A 17,560-nucleotide genomic window follows, 5' to 3' on the forward strand; every position below is an offset into this window, starting at 1 on the left:
TGGGAACGAGAACACATGAGGCTTGTTATTGTTGCTGTCTCACTTGGACGTATCGTGTTTTTTCTGCTTAGAAGCATTTGTTGCTGGTGTGGTGGTAGTACAATGTTAGTACACTGTGTACCACAGTGTTATTCGTACGTTTTGATTTTTTTATTTTGAATTATTAAAAAAATAATAATATTTCTAAAGTTTTATTAAATAACAGCTTAATTAATTTGAGATGATGAATTATTTGAATTTCACAAACAAATAATAACGGATTTAACATTATTGATCAGATCTTCTCCGCACTGGCCACTTCTACAGAGGATGCCAACTCTGTAAATTTAAGTGTACAAAGTCAGTTGCAAGCCGCCACTAAAATCAGCTGTCTGTGACTAGCAGTTGAGTTCATGTCTAGTCTGTCCCAGGAAATGATGACTATGTCTAAATCTATCCAGAACGCTGAAACAAGGAGCTTCGGAAGTCGTCTCTTTCAAATTATTTAAGGTCTTATTTACACAAATGACAATTATTTGCATTTTTGCTATGGAGCGGAGGCTTTTAAAAAGCAGCCAGAAGAAAACCATGAACTGTATTCACTTACTTGAACCAAACTGATAGCTGCAACTTACTGTACCGTTACATAGGCAACAGATTCAGGTATACATAGGATACTCGAGCTCCTTCAGACCTTCAGAATTAATTTCTGATTAATCATTTGCCCTACAAATTTTTGTGATCTTGATCCTCGAAATGGCCTGCCTTGAATTGACTTGATCAATTATTGAAAGGTGCTGGGTACAGGAGAAAATCCAGATTTAATTCGATGTAAAGTCCTGTCCATTCAGACTGCTGAGGTTTATGTCCTAATGATGTTAAAACTAGCTTGAAGTCTTTGATGTGTATGTAGGTCTCGTTATGATGAGGGCATCGGGGAACACTAAAGGTAGAGCAAAGTAAGGCTCTTGAGGTGTTCCACCGATATTGGGCAGCCAGACGTATCTTTGCAAGTCAGACTCTTCTGATCTTAGACATTCTGACTACACCAACTGTTAGGATTCTTGTGCCAAACAGTACAGGATTAAACGATACAGGTGGGAATAAAGTCCGTTTGAAAGAAGTTAGTTCATAGCACTAAACGGTAAATTATAGTTAAAATATTTCATTTATTTATCCACCATCAATTATTTCATTTATACCAATTACTTAACACATCTCTAATCCGAATAGTTTTATGGTGTTTTTTTTCTTTAAATAAGTGCTGCTCATTTGCTTTCTTGTAGATTTTTTTTTTTCGGCAAAACGTAACTCCGGAGACACCTAAAAATTAAAAAATAAAAACTCCAACCGATTATTCATTTACCGTGCCTTTATTGTGTAATTTACGTGTTTGTGTGTGCCTATTACTCTTCACTCCTCCAAAAATTACATTACACGCGCTACCTTACCCTGTCTGTGCTTGCCAGAGGCGGGGACACACAGCCCACATCCTTCGATCTAATGCTTATATCAACATTAATGTATTTTGCACTCATTTTTTTTTTGTTGACCGCTTACATTTGACCAGTTATGTTATTGTTGTTTTTTGCTGTTTTGTGTTGTTTGTTTGTCTCTCCTGTATTCTTAAACACGCGACGCCCGTTCCCTCTTAAAGTGCTATTATATATGGGTGTGTGTGTGTTTGTTTGGGTGTGTGTATGCATAATGCTAATGCGGACTTTAGAAGCCCTTCGATTTTTACAGTTTTTTACCGCAGTTTTTTTAGTACACACTGTGTCGTCTCCCGTCCCGTTCCCACTATCGCTTTCATCACTTACAAGTATAACACACACACTCCACTCTCTCTCTCTCTTGAAGCTGTTACTTCTTTACGTTATGTTCACTATTTATACAACTGCCAACATTACTACTCGTCGTTCTGTGTTACTGTTTGTGCTCCTGCCTCCTGCCTAAAAGCGTGCGCGAAATCTTAGTTCCTAACGGCTAGGGGAGAGATGTTTTCTGATTCTTCTTGTTAAATGATGTTGCAACAGCCCACTCAAAACTAGTAAACGAACCGGAAAAGTACGGCTTAAAATGATGGTTTCTTCACTCTTTCTTGTTTTTTTGGACTAATGTCTGAAACCGAGTTGATACTAAGCAGACTAAAGAACGGAACTTAATACCCTAAAATAATTAAAACTAATGAAACAACATGTTACACTTGATCTAGATTTGAATCTATGTTTGTTTGTTTTTTTTCTTGCGGTTCCTCAACTCAAATGCTTTGAAAAGAAAGGTACGTATGGCTCACACGTTAAGTTGTGCATCAATCTACACGGTTCGACGACATCGGTTTCATCACCCCCCCCCCCCCCACAAACCAGATGGACAGTAGAATAGTTACTACGCACCTTCCAATAATTAAAAATGAAAATAGAAAGTTAGGATTCCACATTTGCCTCACTATCCCTATAATGGTTCACCTTTCTTTTTAATATTAAAAAAATATGTATATATTCTTCTAACGGGAAAATGGGAACCGTCAACCGAAATCAAAGCTACTTTACTTAACTAATAAACTTTTTCTCTTTGTTACATATACGTGTACTCTTCCATGCTATGGCCACAAACTAATACAAGATACGGAGGGGAGGGTGAGAATCCCTCCGGAGAAGGTGTTATCGTGTGTGTGTGTTTTTCTTTTGGGTAATTCGGCATTACAGGGGTTTGTTTTTGTGTTGATAATGTAAAGATAAATAAAACTACATGACATTGGGGAAGAGCTTCAGATCACTGGGGAATCAATAACCTTTTATTGTGAAGCAACCAGTTGATATCGTAATTGAAGCCGATGATATTGTACAAAGCCTAGAAGCTCGCGCTTATACCTGTAGGTCACGCACTTTACCGAGCGCTGACAGGCCGTGTACAATATCATCTGCTACAATTACAATATCATCTGGTAGCTTCACAATGAAAGGTCCTTGATTCGCCTACCAGCTGAAGTCTCCTTCCCCATGCCAACTAGCTTTCTTTACCATTTAGCTTACAAACAGCATCGATGCTTTTACATTATCAACTGAAACCCCCCCCCCGCTGTAATTAAGTTGTTGTACGTCAATTTGCCCTATGTACAAGCTCCTAATTGCATTTAAAAAGCTATGGCATGCTTTAGAAAATGTTAAAACGCACACACACACACGCGTACAATGCTTTACTAAATTATCCTTTTCCGTTGCTCATAGACATCAACTTCCGCGTGCACGTGGCTTTATTCTACCGAGCACGTTTTAAAAATATGTATCCACTGTACATACACGCGCGGCGGGCGTGCTTTCCTGTCGTACGTTTGCTGTCATCCTCCTTTCATCCTTTCACTATATTACAAGCCCTAACTTTTATCTGATCTACCGACCCAAAAAAAAACAGTAATTTTCTCTGTTTCTTAAAGGACACCAAAAACTTCTTCACTGTACATACATACATGGGTCAAAACGGCCCATACTACGACTACTACTACTACTATATGGCGGCGCACAGCAGCAATACCATTAGCAACAACCCTGCATTACAGGAGGACAACCCTGGCCGCCCCTGTTTGTACAGAGATTAGTGTAATAAAAACTCTAAACATTACATTTTACCTCGTTTTGCTCGTTATACATTGTAGTACATAGGATTGCGATGACGCACTGTGTGTGAGTGTGTGTTTATGTATGTGGATTATTTAACATATACATATATATATATATACCATGTACACAGTTCTATTTTTACAACTTTTCGTTAGTTCGGTGCCTGTTTGTTTTTTTGTCCTTTGACCTTTCGGAAGAAAAAAAACTTTTTTTTGCGTTTCTTTATCTTAAACACCCGGTGGGAAAAGCACAATGTTAGGTGTAACAGTTAAAGGAGTAAAAAAAAAAGAATGAAAAGAAAATGGAAAAGAAAAATAGAATAATTTGGGTTTTTGAAAGAAAAACCAGGCTAAAAGAGTGGGAGAAAGATTGTATCCTAGTTTTCTTTTGCTACACCTGTTCGTTTGTATGTGTTGTGGCCGTTTCGCTCCGCTAAGCACTGGATGTTAAAGTTACAAACCTATATATTGAAAGTGTTTTTTTTTCTTCTTTTTGTTTGTTTGTGTTTGCTACGAATAAAAGCTCAAATGATAATAATAGTAGAATAAAAGTAGAATATAAATTCGACGTCCAGCAACAACACGACGCAGCGCATCGTGAATCTATTATACACGCATATGCAAACACACTGCATACCGAACTTTACCGCTTAGAATTTTTCGTGCTTTACAATGCCAGCCGTCGAAGCAGCAGCGTCCTGCAGATGATGCTGCTCCTGTCCGCCGGCCTGGCCACCATCACTACCGCCACCACCCTCCGCAGTCTGCACTCCACCGGACTGAAGCGTTACGACGGAGGTGTGATGATGGTGGTGCTGCTGCTGGTGATGGTGTTGATGCTGCTGGTGATGGTAGGTATGGTAGGTCGCGCTGGTGCTAGTCGACACGAGCCGCGTATCGGTGACGGTTGCAGCATAGTTATGATGATCGCTCGGTGAAATCAGGCTTGCCGCGGCCTGGCCCACCGATACCACCACCTCCTGCTGCTGGCGCGGATGATGGTGTTGCGATTGGTAGTGGTGATGGTGTTGATGCTGCTGCTGCTGCTGCTGCTGATGATGATTAATGATGATGGTACTCTTATCGTCCTCGCTTGGTTCCTCAATGACGCCCGGTACTACCACCGCTGCTGCTGGGTGATGATGTTGCTGTTGCTGCTGCTGCTGTTGCTGCGCCACCATATTATAGTGATTCCCATCCCTTCCCCTTCCACCTCCAACACCTTCCACCGTACCACCACCCTCCACCAACGCATGGTGATGGTGGTGGTGGTGGTGGTTGGGAGCCGGTGCTCCTTTCCCCAACTCGCTCGTGGCACTCGCGGACGCACCAATGGTGGAAGAGGAGGAATGATGGGGCGTGACGACCACGCCGGCATTGGTGGTGGTGGTGGTCGCGGCGGCGACAGCAGCGGCACTAGTAGCAGGGCCACCACTGTGAAGCAAATTTCATCCCATCTCGTTCTTCAGTATGAATACCTTCTTCATTTCCTCCGTACCGTCCGGTTTGGTTATACGGAGCATCGCCTCTTCTCACTCAACGTTCGACTGGCGTGACGTGTCGTGAATGATCTCGTACTTGATTACCTGGGTCGTGTTACCTTCCAGGACCTGCACCTAGCCGGAAGGGGGAAAAGAAGGAAGGGGAGAGAAACGGAAAAAAAACACACACACACACATTCCAGATTAATACCAACACATTCCAGCTTGAAGAAGAAAAAAACATAATCGAAACAAACGGCAGCAAGCCCATACACAAGCAGTACATGCACAACAAAAGCTTCCTAGTACTAACTCTATCCGCATTCACGTATCATTATCAATAAAATTTAATTGAATGAGCAAAATAAAATAAAAAGGTAAAGCTAACTCATGTGCCTAAGTAAGGGTCAAGTGCTCAAGACTTATGGACCACATTAGTTCAAATAGAGTCAGAATGAGTGGATAAGTTAAATCTTAACAATGATAGATATGATTTAAACCATCACGAAAAGTTATTTCAACTCACTTATGATTTAACTCTCCGTGTCGACTAACCACTCACTCACTCACTCACTAGATTTTGAATCACTCATGAGTTAAACGACTCATGCACACTAAGGTGTAGAGGCCGAGAGAGCTAGCTCAACACCGTAGTAAAAAATAGGATTTAATCCGACTTTAGAAATTGAATTAACCTAGCATCCCCATCCCATGGGGCGACCCTATGGTAGAGGAGTCTTCGGCGCCGGCTTTCATACGGCAGGATCGGGGTTCAAATCCCATGCGGACCGTTCCCCCACAGTAAGAACTGACCATCCAATTCCCGCAGTATCATTAAGTCTAGTAAGCCAGAAATGGCAGGGATCATCTTAAAAGGTTTGAAAAATACACCAATTGCTATACATGAATCCTCCGCTAAGCCTGTTCAACATACTGCACTTACATCGAAAGTATTCTTTTAAAGTCTTCATCATACATACAACTACAGCTCCCCATGCACTATCCTCCTAATTTCCCTCTCTCTCTCCCTCGCTCGCCCTCGCTCTCCCTAGATCTGTCCTACGCCATCAAACGTTCCACAACAACACACTCGTGTAGGGGAAGCATCAATGTAACTTTACATAAGATACCTGCACGGGCTGGTTCGCAATCACCAGATTGCGCATCGCATGCTGATTGTTCTGGTTCTGCTGCTGCTGTGCTTGCTGTTGTGCCTGCTGCTGAGCCTGCTGCTGCTGTACCGCTACCGCTTGCTGCTGGGCCTGCTGTTGTTGCAGCTGATGCTGTTGCTGGGCAGCGGCTGCAGCCGCCGCTTGCTGTTGCTGAGCGGCAACGGCTGCCTGTTGCTGCTGCTGCTGTTGCTGCACCATCGATTCCTGGTTGGTGGCTTGAATCTGCCAGAGGAAAGACGGTAACAATATTTTACAATACAGATTGCTTGTAAAAGAAAGGACCAAAGCACTTACCACAACCAGCTGCTGCTGACCGGCGGACGCTTGCTGCTGCTGCTGCTGACCAGCCTGACCGGCGGCACCCGCACCACCCGCGACCCCACCGCCGGTGCGTTGATTCTGCTCCAGATGCTGACGCTGGTGCAGCATCAGGTGGTTCTTCTGGAAGAAGGCCTTACCGCACTCGCACACGTGCGTCCGTACGGTACAGCCCCCGTTCGGGTGACGACGGTTGTGCAACATTAGCCCGTGCTTGGCCGCGAATCCCTTGCCGCAGTGGGTGCAGTAGTGGGATTTGGGTTTGTTCTGTGCCACGACAACGGTTTGTTGCTGCTGTTGCTGGTGTTGCTGTTGTTGTTGCTGTTGCTGCTGCTGCTGTTGTTGCTGCTGCTGCTGGTGCTGAAGCTGTTGCTGCTGGGTTTGTTGCTGCTGTACCACGGTTTGGGTCTGATGTTGTTGCACCACCTGTGCCTGTTGTTGCAGTTGCTGCTGGTGCTGCTGGGGAGGGCTTTGAGGTTGCAGCTGCTGCACCACCTGACCCGAGGAGGTAATTATTTGTACTGGAAAGGAAGAGTTCTGTATTACGGGGTTTGTCGCCATGATCGTATCGCCGTTCACCGCGTTGCCACCGCCAACCATCGGGTACTCTACTTTCAGCTCTTATCATCGTAAACCCAAAATATGGGGGGCCATGCAAATGGGGTGAATTTATGTGGAGTTTTGGTAAAAAAATATCACACAGAAATCATGAGCATGGTTAAATGCAAAGGTGAATCCCAAACAAATTTACCAATGTAACGTAAACACACACGTGATGTAGTTAAAAATTAATTAAAGCAAACCGTTAAAAATTTAATTAGAAAAAAGCGTATGAAGATGGTTAATCGATTCAGAAACAAATCATAAAAGCACACCAAACAGAGTAAAAAAAATGAATAACGTGATTAAAACAAGTGATGGTAAAAACAACATTAGTAATAGTAGTAGTAATAGTAGTAGTAGTAGTGGTGGTAGTGTAGTAGTAGTAGTAGTAGTAGTGGTGGTGGTAGAAGAGCATGAAAAAAGAGAAGAAAAAAACATAAAAAAAAAACAAAAATAAAATATGTACATGTGAAGGAAACAATGAAAAGAACTGAATCAACACACAGCACAACACCTGCCCCGGGGGGAATCATGAGTGAGAGAGTGTTTGTAAGTAGTTTATCAGTTGAAATAATGTGTACAAGTATACGATACACTAGTGGATATAACTATAAACTGTAGGCAAATAATATTACGGGAACATTTTATTTTTTTATGAACATTTTGCGGCTAAAGTCTGACTAGATGCCACCCCCCCCCCCCCCCCCCCTCATGGCCCTTTTCGCTACTGAGTTACCTTATATTTAGGTAAAAGTTTAGCAAAAGTGTAAAAAAATGGGTTCAGGTCTGAATAGATGCCCCCCACCACTCACGGGCACTCATTTTTACAAGTGAGTTACGCAAAAGTGTATTTTTCTCACAATTTTTACTGTAATTATTTATTTATTTATTATTTATAATTATTATAAATCATTATTACAACAATTTATAAAACTTTTGCTTTACTTTTACCTAAATTTAAGGTAACTTAGTAGTGAAAAGTGAGTGCCGAGAGTGGGTGGGGGGGGGGGGCATCTATTAAGACTTTAGCCAAAAAATGTTGTAATAATGATTTATAACAATTATAGATATTAAATTAATAAATAATTATAGTAAAAAGCCTGAAAAAGATACACTTTTGCGTAACTCAGTAGCGAAAAGTGAGTGCCGTGAGTGGGGGGGGGGCATCTATTCAGACTTTAGCCTTTAAGGTAACTCAGTAGCGAAAAGTGAGTGCCCGTGAGTGGGGGAGCATCTATTCAGACTTTAGCCCAGACTTTAGCCCATTTTGCGGCTCAAGTCTGAATTTAAGGTTTCTCAGTAGTGAAAAATGAGTGCCCGTGAGTGGGAGGGGTCTTATTTCAGACTTAAGCCGAATTTCCCTTATTTTTTCATTGAGAGTAAATTTAAAAAATTTGTACTTATATTATATCAACTAGTGTAAAGTAATGCGACTTAGTATGCATAACAAATGAGTAACATTCGCTATAAACTTCCTTCCAGTTCAACCCCGTAACTGAGCGTATTGTTAGAATGTTGGCAAAATACATTCAGCCTCGTGAGCCTGATCCCGAATTATTTTAGTAACAAGAAGACACATTCACTAGTCATTCGCATGAACCTACCTTGATTGACGGCCGGGAACAAGTGGCCCGGTATTGCCGCGGTCAGTGCGCACAGATCGGTCATGAGACTCTTGTCGCCGGTATGCAGACGCAAATGCAGTGCCAACGCTTCCCGACTGTTGAACGCGCTGCCACACTCGCGGCAAGCGTACTGTGGCTTTGCCGATGTTTCGGGCGACCCTTGACCGGTAGCAGCAATCGTCGTGATGATGTTCCCGTTCGACACATCCTGCACCTGCTGCTGTTGACCCTGATAGTGCTGGATCTGTTTCACCTCGATGTGCTGCTGCTGGTGCTGCTGTTGCTGCTGCTGTGCCTGTGCCTGTGCCTGTTGCTGCTGAGCGTTCGACGTCACAACCGAGTTGGTCGTGATGATGGTGGTGTTGGACGCGTTCGGGTTGACACCACTGTGCGTGTGACGGTTGTGCGCGTTCAGCTCCGACTTCGTGCGGAACCCTTCGCCGCAAGCAATGCAAGGGAATGGCTGATCGCCGGTATGGATTCTAATAGGAAAACAAAAAGCCATTAATTTGCACCACTTCTAGGACGCCCCTTTGGACGGAAATTGGAACCATCGCCGCTCACCTCATGTGTGCCGCTAGGGTGCGCTTCTGCAGGAACTCTTTGCCACAGAGCGTGCACGAGTGCGGTACACGGCCGTGTATCTTGCCGTGGTTCACCAGCTGGAACTTGCGCGGGAACGTAGCACCACAATCGCGGCAGTGGAACGGATTCACCGAACCATGGAACCGGGAGTGCATTACCAGATGTTCGTCCTGGGCAAAGCTTTCCCCACAGTCTGCACACACGTACGGGCGCTCGCCCGCGTGGAACTTGCTGTGCGTCACCAGATGGCGCTTCAGCGGGAACGATCGACCGCACTGATCGCACACGAACGGCCGTTCGCGCGAGTGTACCCGCGAGTGTGTGAGCAGATGGTGCTTCAGGGTGAAGCTCTTCTTGCACTCCTGACACTGGTACGGGCGCTCGGTCGAGTGCAGCAGCAGATGCGTGTTCAGACAGTGCTTGTGGGCAAAGTCTTTGCCACAGTGGACGCATACGTGCGGCCGTTCACCTACAATAAGTGGCAGCACAAAACCGATAAATAAAGCAGATTGCGGATAAGGATTATCACCTGGGCAGCTTTCTCTACTCACCGGTGTGCACCCTGGCATGGGTGGTCAGATGATGCTTCAGCAGGAACGATTTTCCGCACTGTTCGCACGAGTACGGACGCTCCTTCGGGACCACGTTCGGTGTCGGGGTGGTTGCTTCCTGCTGGACGTACTCGTTCTAGTAAGGTAAGGGGGAATGAAAAAGGTCCGTCAAATCTGGTTCAAAGCAATTCGAAAGCATTCAAGAAAGAAAGCAAACCTAAGCTGTCCAGTCAATTTTGATTGAACAAATGCTAGATTCACCAGCTTGACGTAGTGACGAGCATCTGGAGTCAGAATGAGTGAATGATTCAAATCTTTAACTCACTCATAAGTAAAATAACTCATTACTGGTTTAACTCTCCGTGTCGATTAGGCACTCACTCACTGCGTTCTAACTCACTCACTACGTTTTAACTCACTCACTCGTATTAAATTAAAACCAATGAGTGATTTAAAACGTATTGAGTGATTCAAAACGTATTGAGTGAATTAAAAACGTAGGTTAGTCGGCTCGGAGAGCTAAACCATTCCTCGAGATTTTACTCCTAAAGAGTAAGTATAAGATTTAGCTCACTATTCTAACTCTCTATTCTAACTCATTCACTCTGATTTAATGCACGTTACTGACTGGGTTATTCCCATCACTAGTTTGGCGGCTATATCGTTATTATTTGCACGTTTCGATCTAACACTCACATAATCCATTTCTACCGCTTCCAGCTTTGGCGAAATGCTTAGCGTCGGTTCAATCTTCATCTGGTGGTTGGAGGTGGTGGCCTGTGAATCGTCGCCCTCCTCCAGCCCTTGAATCACTTTCTGCACCTGAACTGAAATCGCTGTAACAAAGTTTGAACACGGTATATAGATCGTTGGCAGAAGAGATTGAAGATAAAGCGAGAACACAACGTTCGACTGCTGTGAATTACATTTAGTTGTAGGATTGTAAGATTGTAGGACCAGCACATTCACTTTGAACTGGTCTTACGGAATGCTACGGGGCACTTACAGGTATGCTGGCCATCGTTGTTGTTGGTGATGGCATGCTGATTGTTGGCAGCAACTGCAGCGGCCGCCCGCTTCATCAGTATATCGTTGCACTCCTCTGCCGTCAGCTGTATCGGTCCGATCGGTGACATGAACGCACTGGCCCCGCTCGTCGTGAGGATCGCCTTCGTCTTCGTGTCAATCTGGCCATTTGCTAGAGTGGTAGTAGTATTCGGTTGAGCTAATTGATTTTCCGATTTTTTGTTTTTGTTTGTCATTCATTTCCCCAAGTTTGTTCATTGTGTTTGGTTAGTAGTTTGTTAGGCGGTTGAAAAAGAAGATTAAAACAATCAAAACTATATGGTTAGTTACTACACATTGTCACACATATCACACGCTAGGGTGAATTTGAATGTGACATACAATTTAAATGAAAATTAAATTATGCATCCACCATTAACTACAACTCCATGCACATATGAGCAATACGCTCGAAATTCATAGCAAACGAAATCGAAAGAAAAAACGAAGCAGGAAACCATGTGCAGCCAACGGAAGAGAATGGTTTCGAGGAGATAAGATTATATTGGACACCAAGCGCACACATCGCATCACATTAATCTTCCCGCGCTTTATTGCCTAACGGACAGGCAACAAGGAAAAATCCCCCCATTCGAATTGAGCTAATAATAAATCGATAGTGTTTCCTTTTGGTGTGTACGGTAAATGTTAAAATAACTACTACGAAGCGCGACGCGAATGGCACATTCGCATCGTACTCACTCGATGGCATATGGGGAAATAAAAGCTATGATAAATGGAACATATAATCGAAAAAACCACTCATTTGTTATCGATTTGAAAGCATTGAACCTGAATAAATGCGAGTTTTGTGTGCCATGCAGCGGTAGGAATTTATATCTGGTTATGTATACTAAATTTAATTCGAATTGAGTGTCTTTTCTCATTACTCTGTTAGGTGCACAACTAAATATCGTATGAAATAGTTTTAATAATTTTCTAGCATATGAAGTGATAATCGTTGAAGAAGATCGAGAGTAACTCATACAAGACAATACTGATCTGATCCCACCATAACTTCAACAGCTCATTTACAGCTCAAATAACTATGAAAAGGCTACTCATGAGAGGCTTTGGGTCTCTAAAACCTCATTCGCCTCTTTTAGTCACTAATGCGATGGCCAAATAAATAATGAAGGAGTAATATTTGTTATCTATATGCATGCAGCTTGTTGTGATAATATTTTACTTAGTTAGAACTTAGTCAGGTAATTTGAATCTAAATTGATGATTCAAACCTACACTCAACTTAATATGAATTCACCCATTGTAAGACATCGTTAACAAGCAATTAATCTACAAAAAAGGCTTTCCTCATACATACAGGGTTTCTCAGGCCCAGTTCAACATTGTAACACTATATGGTAACCCTTCTTCTTCTTCTTCTTCCTTGGCACTACAACCTCGAGAGGTCTCGGCCTGCCATTTCTGGCTTTCTGTGACTTAATTTTACCCGTAGTAAAGTAGTCAGCCTTACATACGGGGAGGCGGTCTGGATGGGATTTGAGCGCCGGCCCTGCCGTGTGAAGACTGGCGCCTTTATCGCCTCTGCCACCGGACCGCCCCATATGGCAACTCTTCTCAACATGAAAAAAACATGCTTTCTACTCCGTAAAATCCCAATTAGACAATGGAAAATGCCTAGGCGAAGGCGTTGGTGAAGAACTTTCAAGTAGCTCGCTGAATGTTAATTTTTTTAAATTTCATTCGTTAACTCTATGATTTGATATGATTTTCTTTTCAAAACTTAAAGAAACTTTTAAAGATAAGTATGTTAGATTTTTTATGCTTTAAGTTGAGATATTTTAATGCTTTCCGATCTAATAAATGATTTTTCTTCTTTTTCTTTGACACCACAACCTCGCAAGGTTTCGGTCTGCCGGATTTTTGGCTTTCTTTGACTTGATTTTAGAGAACCGGAGCTGAATAATCAGTCCCGCGCGTACAGGGAGGCTGTCTGAATGGGATTTGAACCCCAGAACTGCCATGCGAGAGGCGCCGCAAGCCACTCGGCCACCCCAACTGATATGGGAATTCTAGTACTAAGCCAAGTAGTACAAAGCAGGATATAAACATTGCGTGAAAAACAGCTAAGTTAACTAGGCATTTTGCATTGTTGAGTTTGAATTTAAAGGAGTTGAAAGGAGATTAAGGTTTCCCATAATGGTCCGAATTTCATGTACGATGATTTCGGGGAAACATTTTTTCGTTTTTGAGAGTTTGTGTTACACTGACCCGAACTGACCTGAGAAACCCTGTAAAGCCCCAACAATATCATGCTCATAGCAACCGAAAACTACCACTCTATGCGTGCATGGACGTTAGTAGCATATAGACAAATATGTGTGCTCACTTATAACTTCGTGTTTCTTCGCATGGCCGGTAGTGACGGCTGTCGCAGTACCACCGGTAGTAATTATCCTACAATGATAGAAAGAGAAAGAAGAAAAAAAAACACCCGAATTAGTAAAATTCCTCCAGTCTCACGCGCAGTGACATACCGTTGCGTTCCTTGGGGCAGCGCCGCGGATGCATCGTTGACGAGGATCATGCGACGGACGCCTTTGCTGCCGGCGTGCGAGATCGCACCCTTTCCATCCTTCAGCAAAATGCTAGCCCCGTCCGGAAGCTGCAAGTATGGCATCTGTTTGTTTTAGTCCACAAAACGCACACAGCGAACGGGTAGGGTAGGTAGGCGGCAGGAGAAGGCACGAACGAACGGGGACAGAACGATCGATGAACGAATACGTGAACAACCACAACAACGGCGGGTAAATCACATTTCGACCCCGGCACGGAAGCCAAACCGGACCGGCCATGTGAGCGAGTCACGGAGCCCCGTTTGAGTTCGAGCCAAAAGGGGGAGGATGTGGATGTGGATGTGAATTGTGCGTGTGTGGATTTGGTCAACGATGATGTGTGTTTATTATTCGCAGGGCACGCGCATTATGTTGAAACGATTTTAATTAAATCCAATGCCAGCCAGGCCGCCCGCGCGGGGTGTGATTCCAATTTTCAAATGGTGCCGAATTATGTTGCCGATTGCAGCCCGGGTGGTGTTGTTGGTCGTTTTGTTTTTTTGCATTGGGACGATGTTTTCATCAACATAAACACACACACACACACACAGAGAGTGGCACGGATGACGACGACGAGGACGAAAGAAAGCGTTGATTATGTGCGTGTGCGCGCGTACGCGTGTGTTTATCATTGCGTGTTGACGATCATGAACCACGAGTAGGACGGACGATGGCAGGATACGATGGTCAATGTGGGGGGGGTGGTGGTATATGATGGAAGATTTGATGACGATTATTTTTGAAGTAATATAGAGAAAAAGAGAGAAGAAAAAAAGAGAAGCAAAACATTGCAATGAGTATCTTCCGGATGATGTTTTTTTTTATTTTTATTTAAAATTTTGATACATTTACTAAACTGTTATCATGTCTAACTACTTATGGCCAGCTAACTACTATAGTATAAGAGTGTTCAAATGATGAAAAAAAAGAGAAACACCAAGGGGTTAAATACGATTATTATTCCAATTTTATTTCGCACACTAAAAACATATGAAATAAACCACCACTAATACACTTGTTTCAATGATTGCATTCGAACGTTTGAAATATCAAGGTAAAACGTGAGGGGCCAGTCTTTCGCAAGGTGAGGCTGTTCGCCGCGACATTCAGCTGAAATGTCAAAAACAGCTGATGATCAAAATAACACAAACCACACACACACATACATGCACACATACACACGAGTGCGATGCTTTTCTTACAGAATGTGCTCACACCACACCACAAAGCATCGTTCTGTGTGTGACCGTGCCGCCCGCCAGCCCAACACAGCATACCGAACTCGGGTTTCCCCTTCTGCGCATCAGTGTCTGTGTGTGTGTGCACGTGCGTATTTATCATCCCCAGAAGGAAAAACATAATAATGTTAATGAACAGCAGAGCGCGATTATGTTGCTGGTGCCGATGCTGCTACTGCTGCTGTGTGGTGTCGATTTTCCCCGAGCTCGATGTGTGCGAGAGACGCGACACATACAAATATGCTTTCTGGGAGTGGAAAAGCAAGAAAAATTGTCTTGCGATTGAAGAAATTGTTGTTCTTCCTTTTATAATATTTTCTTCACGGGATAAGGTGCCTTCTTACGGCTCGAATGAGGGGACATGTCTCTCAACTAAAGACTAAACTAAACCAGTCGCCCGGGACGACTAACATAAATGAAACAAATAATATTTTCTTTAAAGCGTCCCTTGTTTTAAGTATTCCTATTTATACTATTTGCAACTTTACCGCATATTATCCTATTATTTGTACTTGATTTGGAAGTTTCCTTTCCCAACTATTTTTTTTCTTATTATCTCTGTCTGCAAAATCAGCTGATCGCGCTGCTGTCTGGTCGGGGTCTTCTCTCACACACGCACACGCCCGCCATAAGAAAAGAAACATGTTTACAAACAAACAAGTAAGAGCGAATACAAAGCATAAAACAACAACCACAGTGACCGACCACACATGGAACAGGCAGGATTTAGCAGCAGTGTGATGTGTGTGAGGTGGATAAGATTTAAAAACAAGTTTGTTGCCTCTGCCTGCACAGCATACACGCAAACACACACACACGCGCGATGCTGGCCCACCACCATCTCTCCTCCCATGTTGTGTTGTGCTGTTGTTGGCTAAGCCACACACACACACACACATACACGCAGAGGCTAGAGAAAGCATTCGGAGGCATGTCTCTGTGTCAATATCGAAATTTCTATGCTTTGGTTAGTGAAGACGAGAAGGGGAGAGTTGTTGCAGTTACACACTGGTAATACACATGTACCGGAGCGACAAACAGGCAAGCCTCCTTCTTGCCAACCACAGCCAACCACTACAGGGCACCTTGGGAGAGAGGAAGAGAGATCGAAGGAAACATCGTGTGGTAGCATAATAGCGCATAAAGCTGAGCATCTCTCGCATCCATTGCATGCCGTGGTAGATAATGTTCAAAACAAATTAGCTACACAGCGCAATGTTGGCTTGGTGGAGGTGTAGTACAATGACGGACATACAAAAGGATAAGACCACTTTTATACCTGATTTTCAAACGACTGCTTTCGATACTTCTACAATTTTTACATTTTCTTAAGTTTTACAACAAAAAAACTGAGTCGATCCGTTTAAAATCTACATCATAGCCCTAATTTTACGAATTTTAAACATGAAGTGGACCTATTCTGGTGACCTTTACTGTATGGATCAAAGGTTCAAAATCACAAACATCCGCCATTATTGCAGATCAAAATTATGTTTCTGTTCACTTTAAAAAATTTATTACTTCTTAAATATTATTTTGTCTCACTTGTATTGAAATTTGACGTTTTTTTTAATTTTTATAAATTCTATTTTAAGAACGCTTTCATACAGCTATTTTTGATTTGGTGGGACCAAGTGGATATTATGTAATGTGAGTCATTTGCTGAAGAATTGATCTTTTTTTATTTAATAACGTCATTCAATTAGGAAAAGAATAGAAATAGTGTTGAATAAGTCAATACGACGTCAAGCCATCATACTAGAAATATAAATAAAAAGTGTTGAATTACTTAAGTTCATATCTCTGCAGTAAACAATGTCTTGCTTTCTCCTTGTTCTATGTCGAAATAGGGGAATTCGTTCATTATTTATCTTATTTTCTTTTGTGTAGATATAAGGCTCATTTCTTTGGAATTATATTTGTTGTTGCTAGTTTGTGATAAAGCTTTTGTTTTTTATTTATGAAATATCAAGCACCGTTTCAATCAACAATTGTTATTTATATTCAATTTTATATACTAATCTCTCCATTTTTCTAGCTATGCCACGGTCCCTCTTCACTTCCAATGCCCGTGTATGTCGTTATCCATCATCTTAGCAACATGATCCAATTTATAAGCAAGGAAACCTTCCCTAATAATCAGCTCAAATTCCTCCAATATCGACCATATCGACCACTGGCGTGAAACCGGAGCAGTGGAAAACTTTATAGGGATGCAAACTGCAAAACCCTGAGCACCATGTGATCCACAATCCTTCTAAATCAATCATCATTCCTCACCAGGTTTCAACAGAAAAGCTCGTTACATACAAAAACAACCTCCTATGGATGAGGGTGGATGAGAGGACCTCATCCCGATTCAGCACACACCCGGCAAGGTAACAACAGATGTGAGAAGGATTGAAGCCGATGATACGATGCGAAAAATCGGATTCATCCCGTGCTCTGCCACCAAAAAAAACCTCAAACCCTTCCCCCATCCAGGACAATCTAAACTGGTATGCTTCATTGTTCATCCTTCATCCGGCGAATTTAGTGGGTGTATGTTTCAGACTAGTGCCTTACCTGCTCCCTCTACACAACACACCGGAGCGCTATCCTCGAGTTCATAACTTCAACTATTCGAAATCTGCCCTTATCGGGAAAACAAGCAGAACCACGCATCACGCTTTTTGTCCACGGCAAAGGTAAAACTTTCTCGTCAGCATCTCCATGTGAATCATTTTTTCTGTAAATGCAACCTGA

The 17,560-nt window shown here is 42.8% G+C and overlaps 1 protein-coding gene across 15 annotated transcripts in view; it reads right to left on the bottom strand.

Moving 5' to 3' along the window:
* Positions 1 to 2,083: 2,083 nt before the first annotated feature.
* LOC118505783 (zinc finger protein 189) overlaps positions 2,084 to 17,560 on the bottom strand; it is a 35,272-nt gene continuing 19,795 nt past the window's right edge. For 6 of the 15 annotated variants that reach the window (XM_036042081.1, XM_036042080.1, XM_036042084.1 and 3 more), the window contains 10 exons: positions 13,500 to 13,642; positions 13,352 to 13,419; positions 10,940 to 11,158; positions 10,630 to 10,769; positions 9,934 to 10,069; positions 9,362 to 9,854; positions 8,777 to 9,279; positions 6,546 to 7,189; positions 6,210 to 6,473; positions 4,089 to 5,214 (listed from right to left, as the gene is read on the bottom strand). In XM_036042081.1, coding sequence (XP_035897974.1) covers positions 5,131 to 5,214; positions 6,210 to 6,473; positions 6,546 to 7,189; positions 8,777 to 9,279; positions 9,362 to 9,854; positions 9,934 to 10,069; positions 10,630 to 10,769; positions 10,940 to 11,158; positions 13,352 to 13,419; positions 13,500 to 13,642 — 2,694 coding nt within the window. In that variant the 3' untranslated portion in view covers positions 4,089 to 5,130. Of the gene's footprint in view, positions 5,215 to 6,209; positions 6,474 to 6,545; positions 7,190 to 8,776; positions 9,280 to 9,361; positions 9,855 to 9,933; positions 10,070 to 10,629; positions 10,770 to 10,939; positions 11,159 to 13,351; positions 13,420 to 13,499; positions 13,643 to 17,560 lie in introns of all 15 variants that reach the window. The other 9 variants (XM_036042093.1, XM_036042092.1, XM_036042091.1 and 6 more) reach the window with 9 other exon arrangements.

This window comes from Anopheles stephensi, chromosome 2, assembly GCF_013141755.1.
Source record: "Anopheles stephensi strain Indian chromosome 2, UCI_ANSTEP_V1.0, whole genome shotgun sequence".
NCBI lineage: Eukaryota > Metazoa > Arthropoda > Insecta > Diptera > Culicidae > Anopheles > Anopheles stephensi.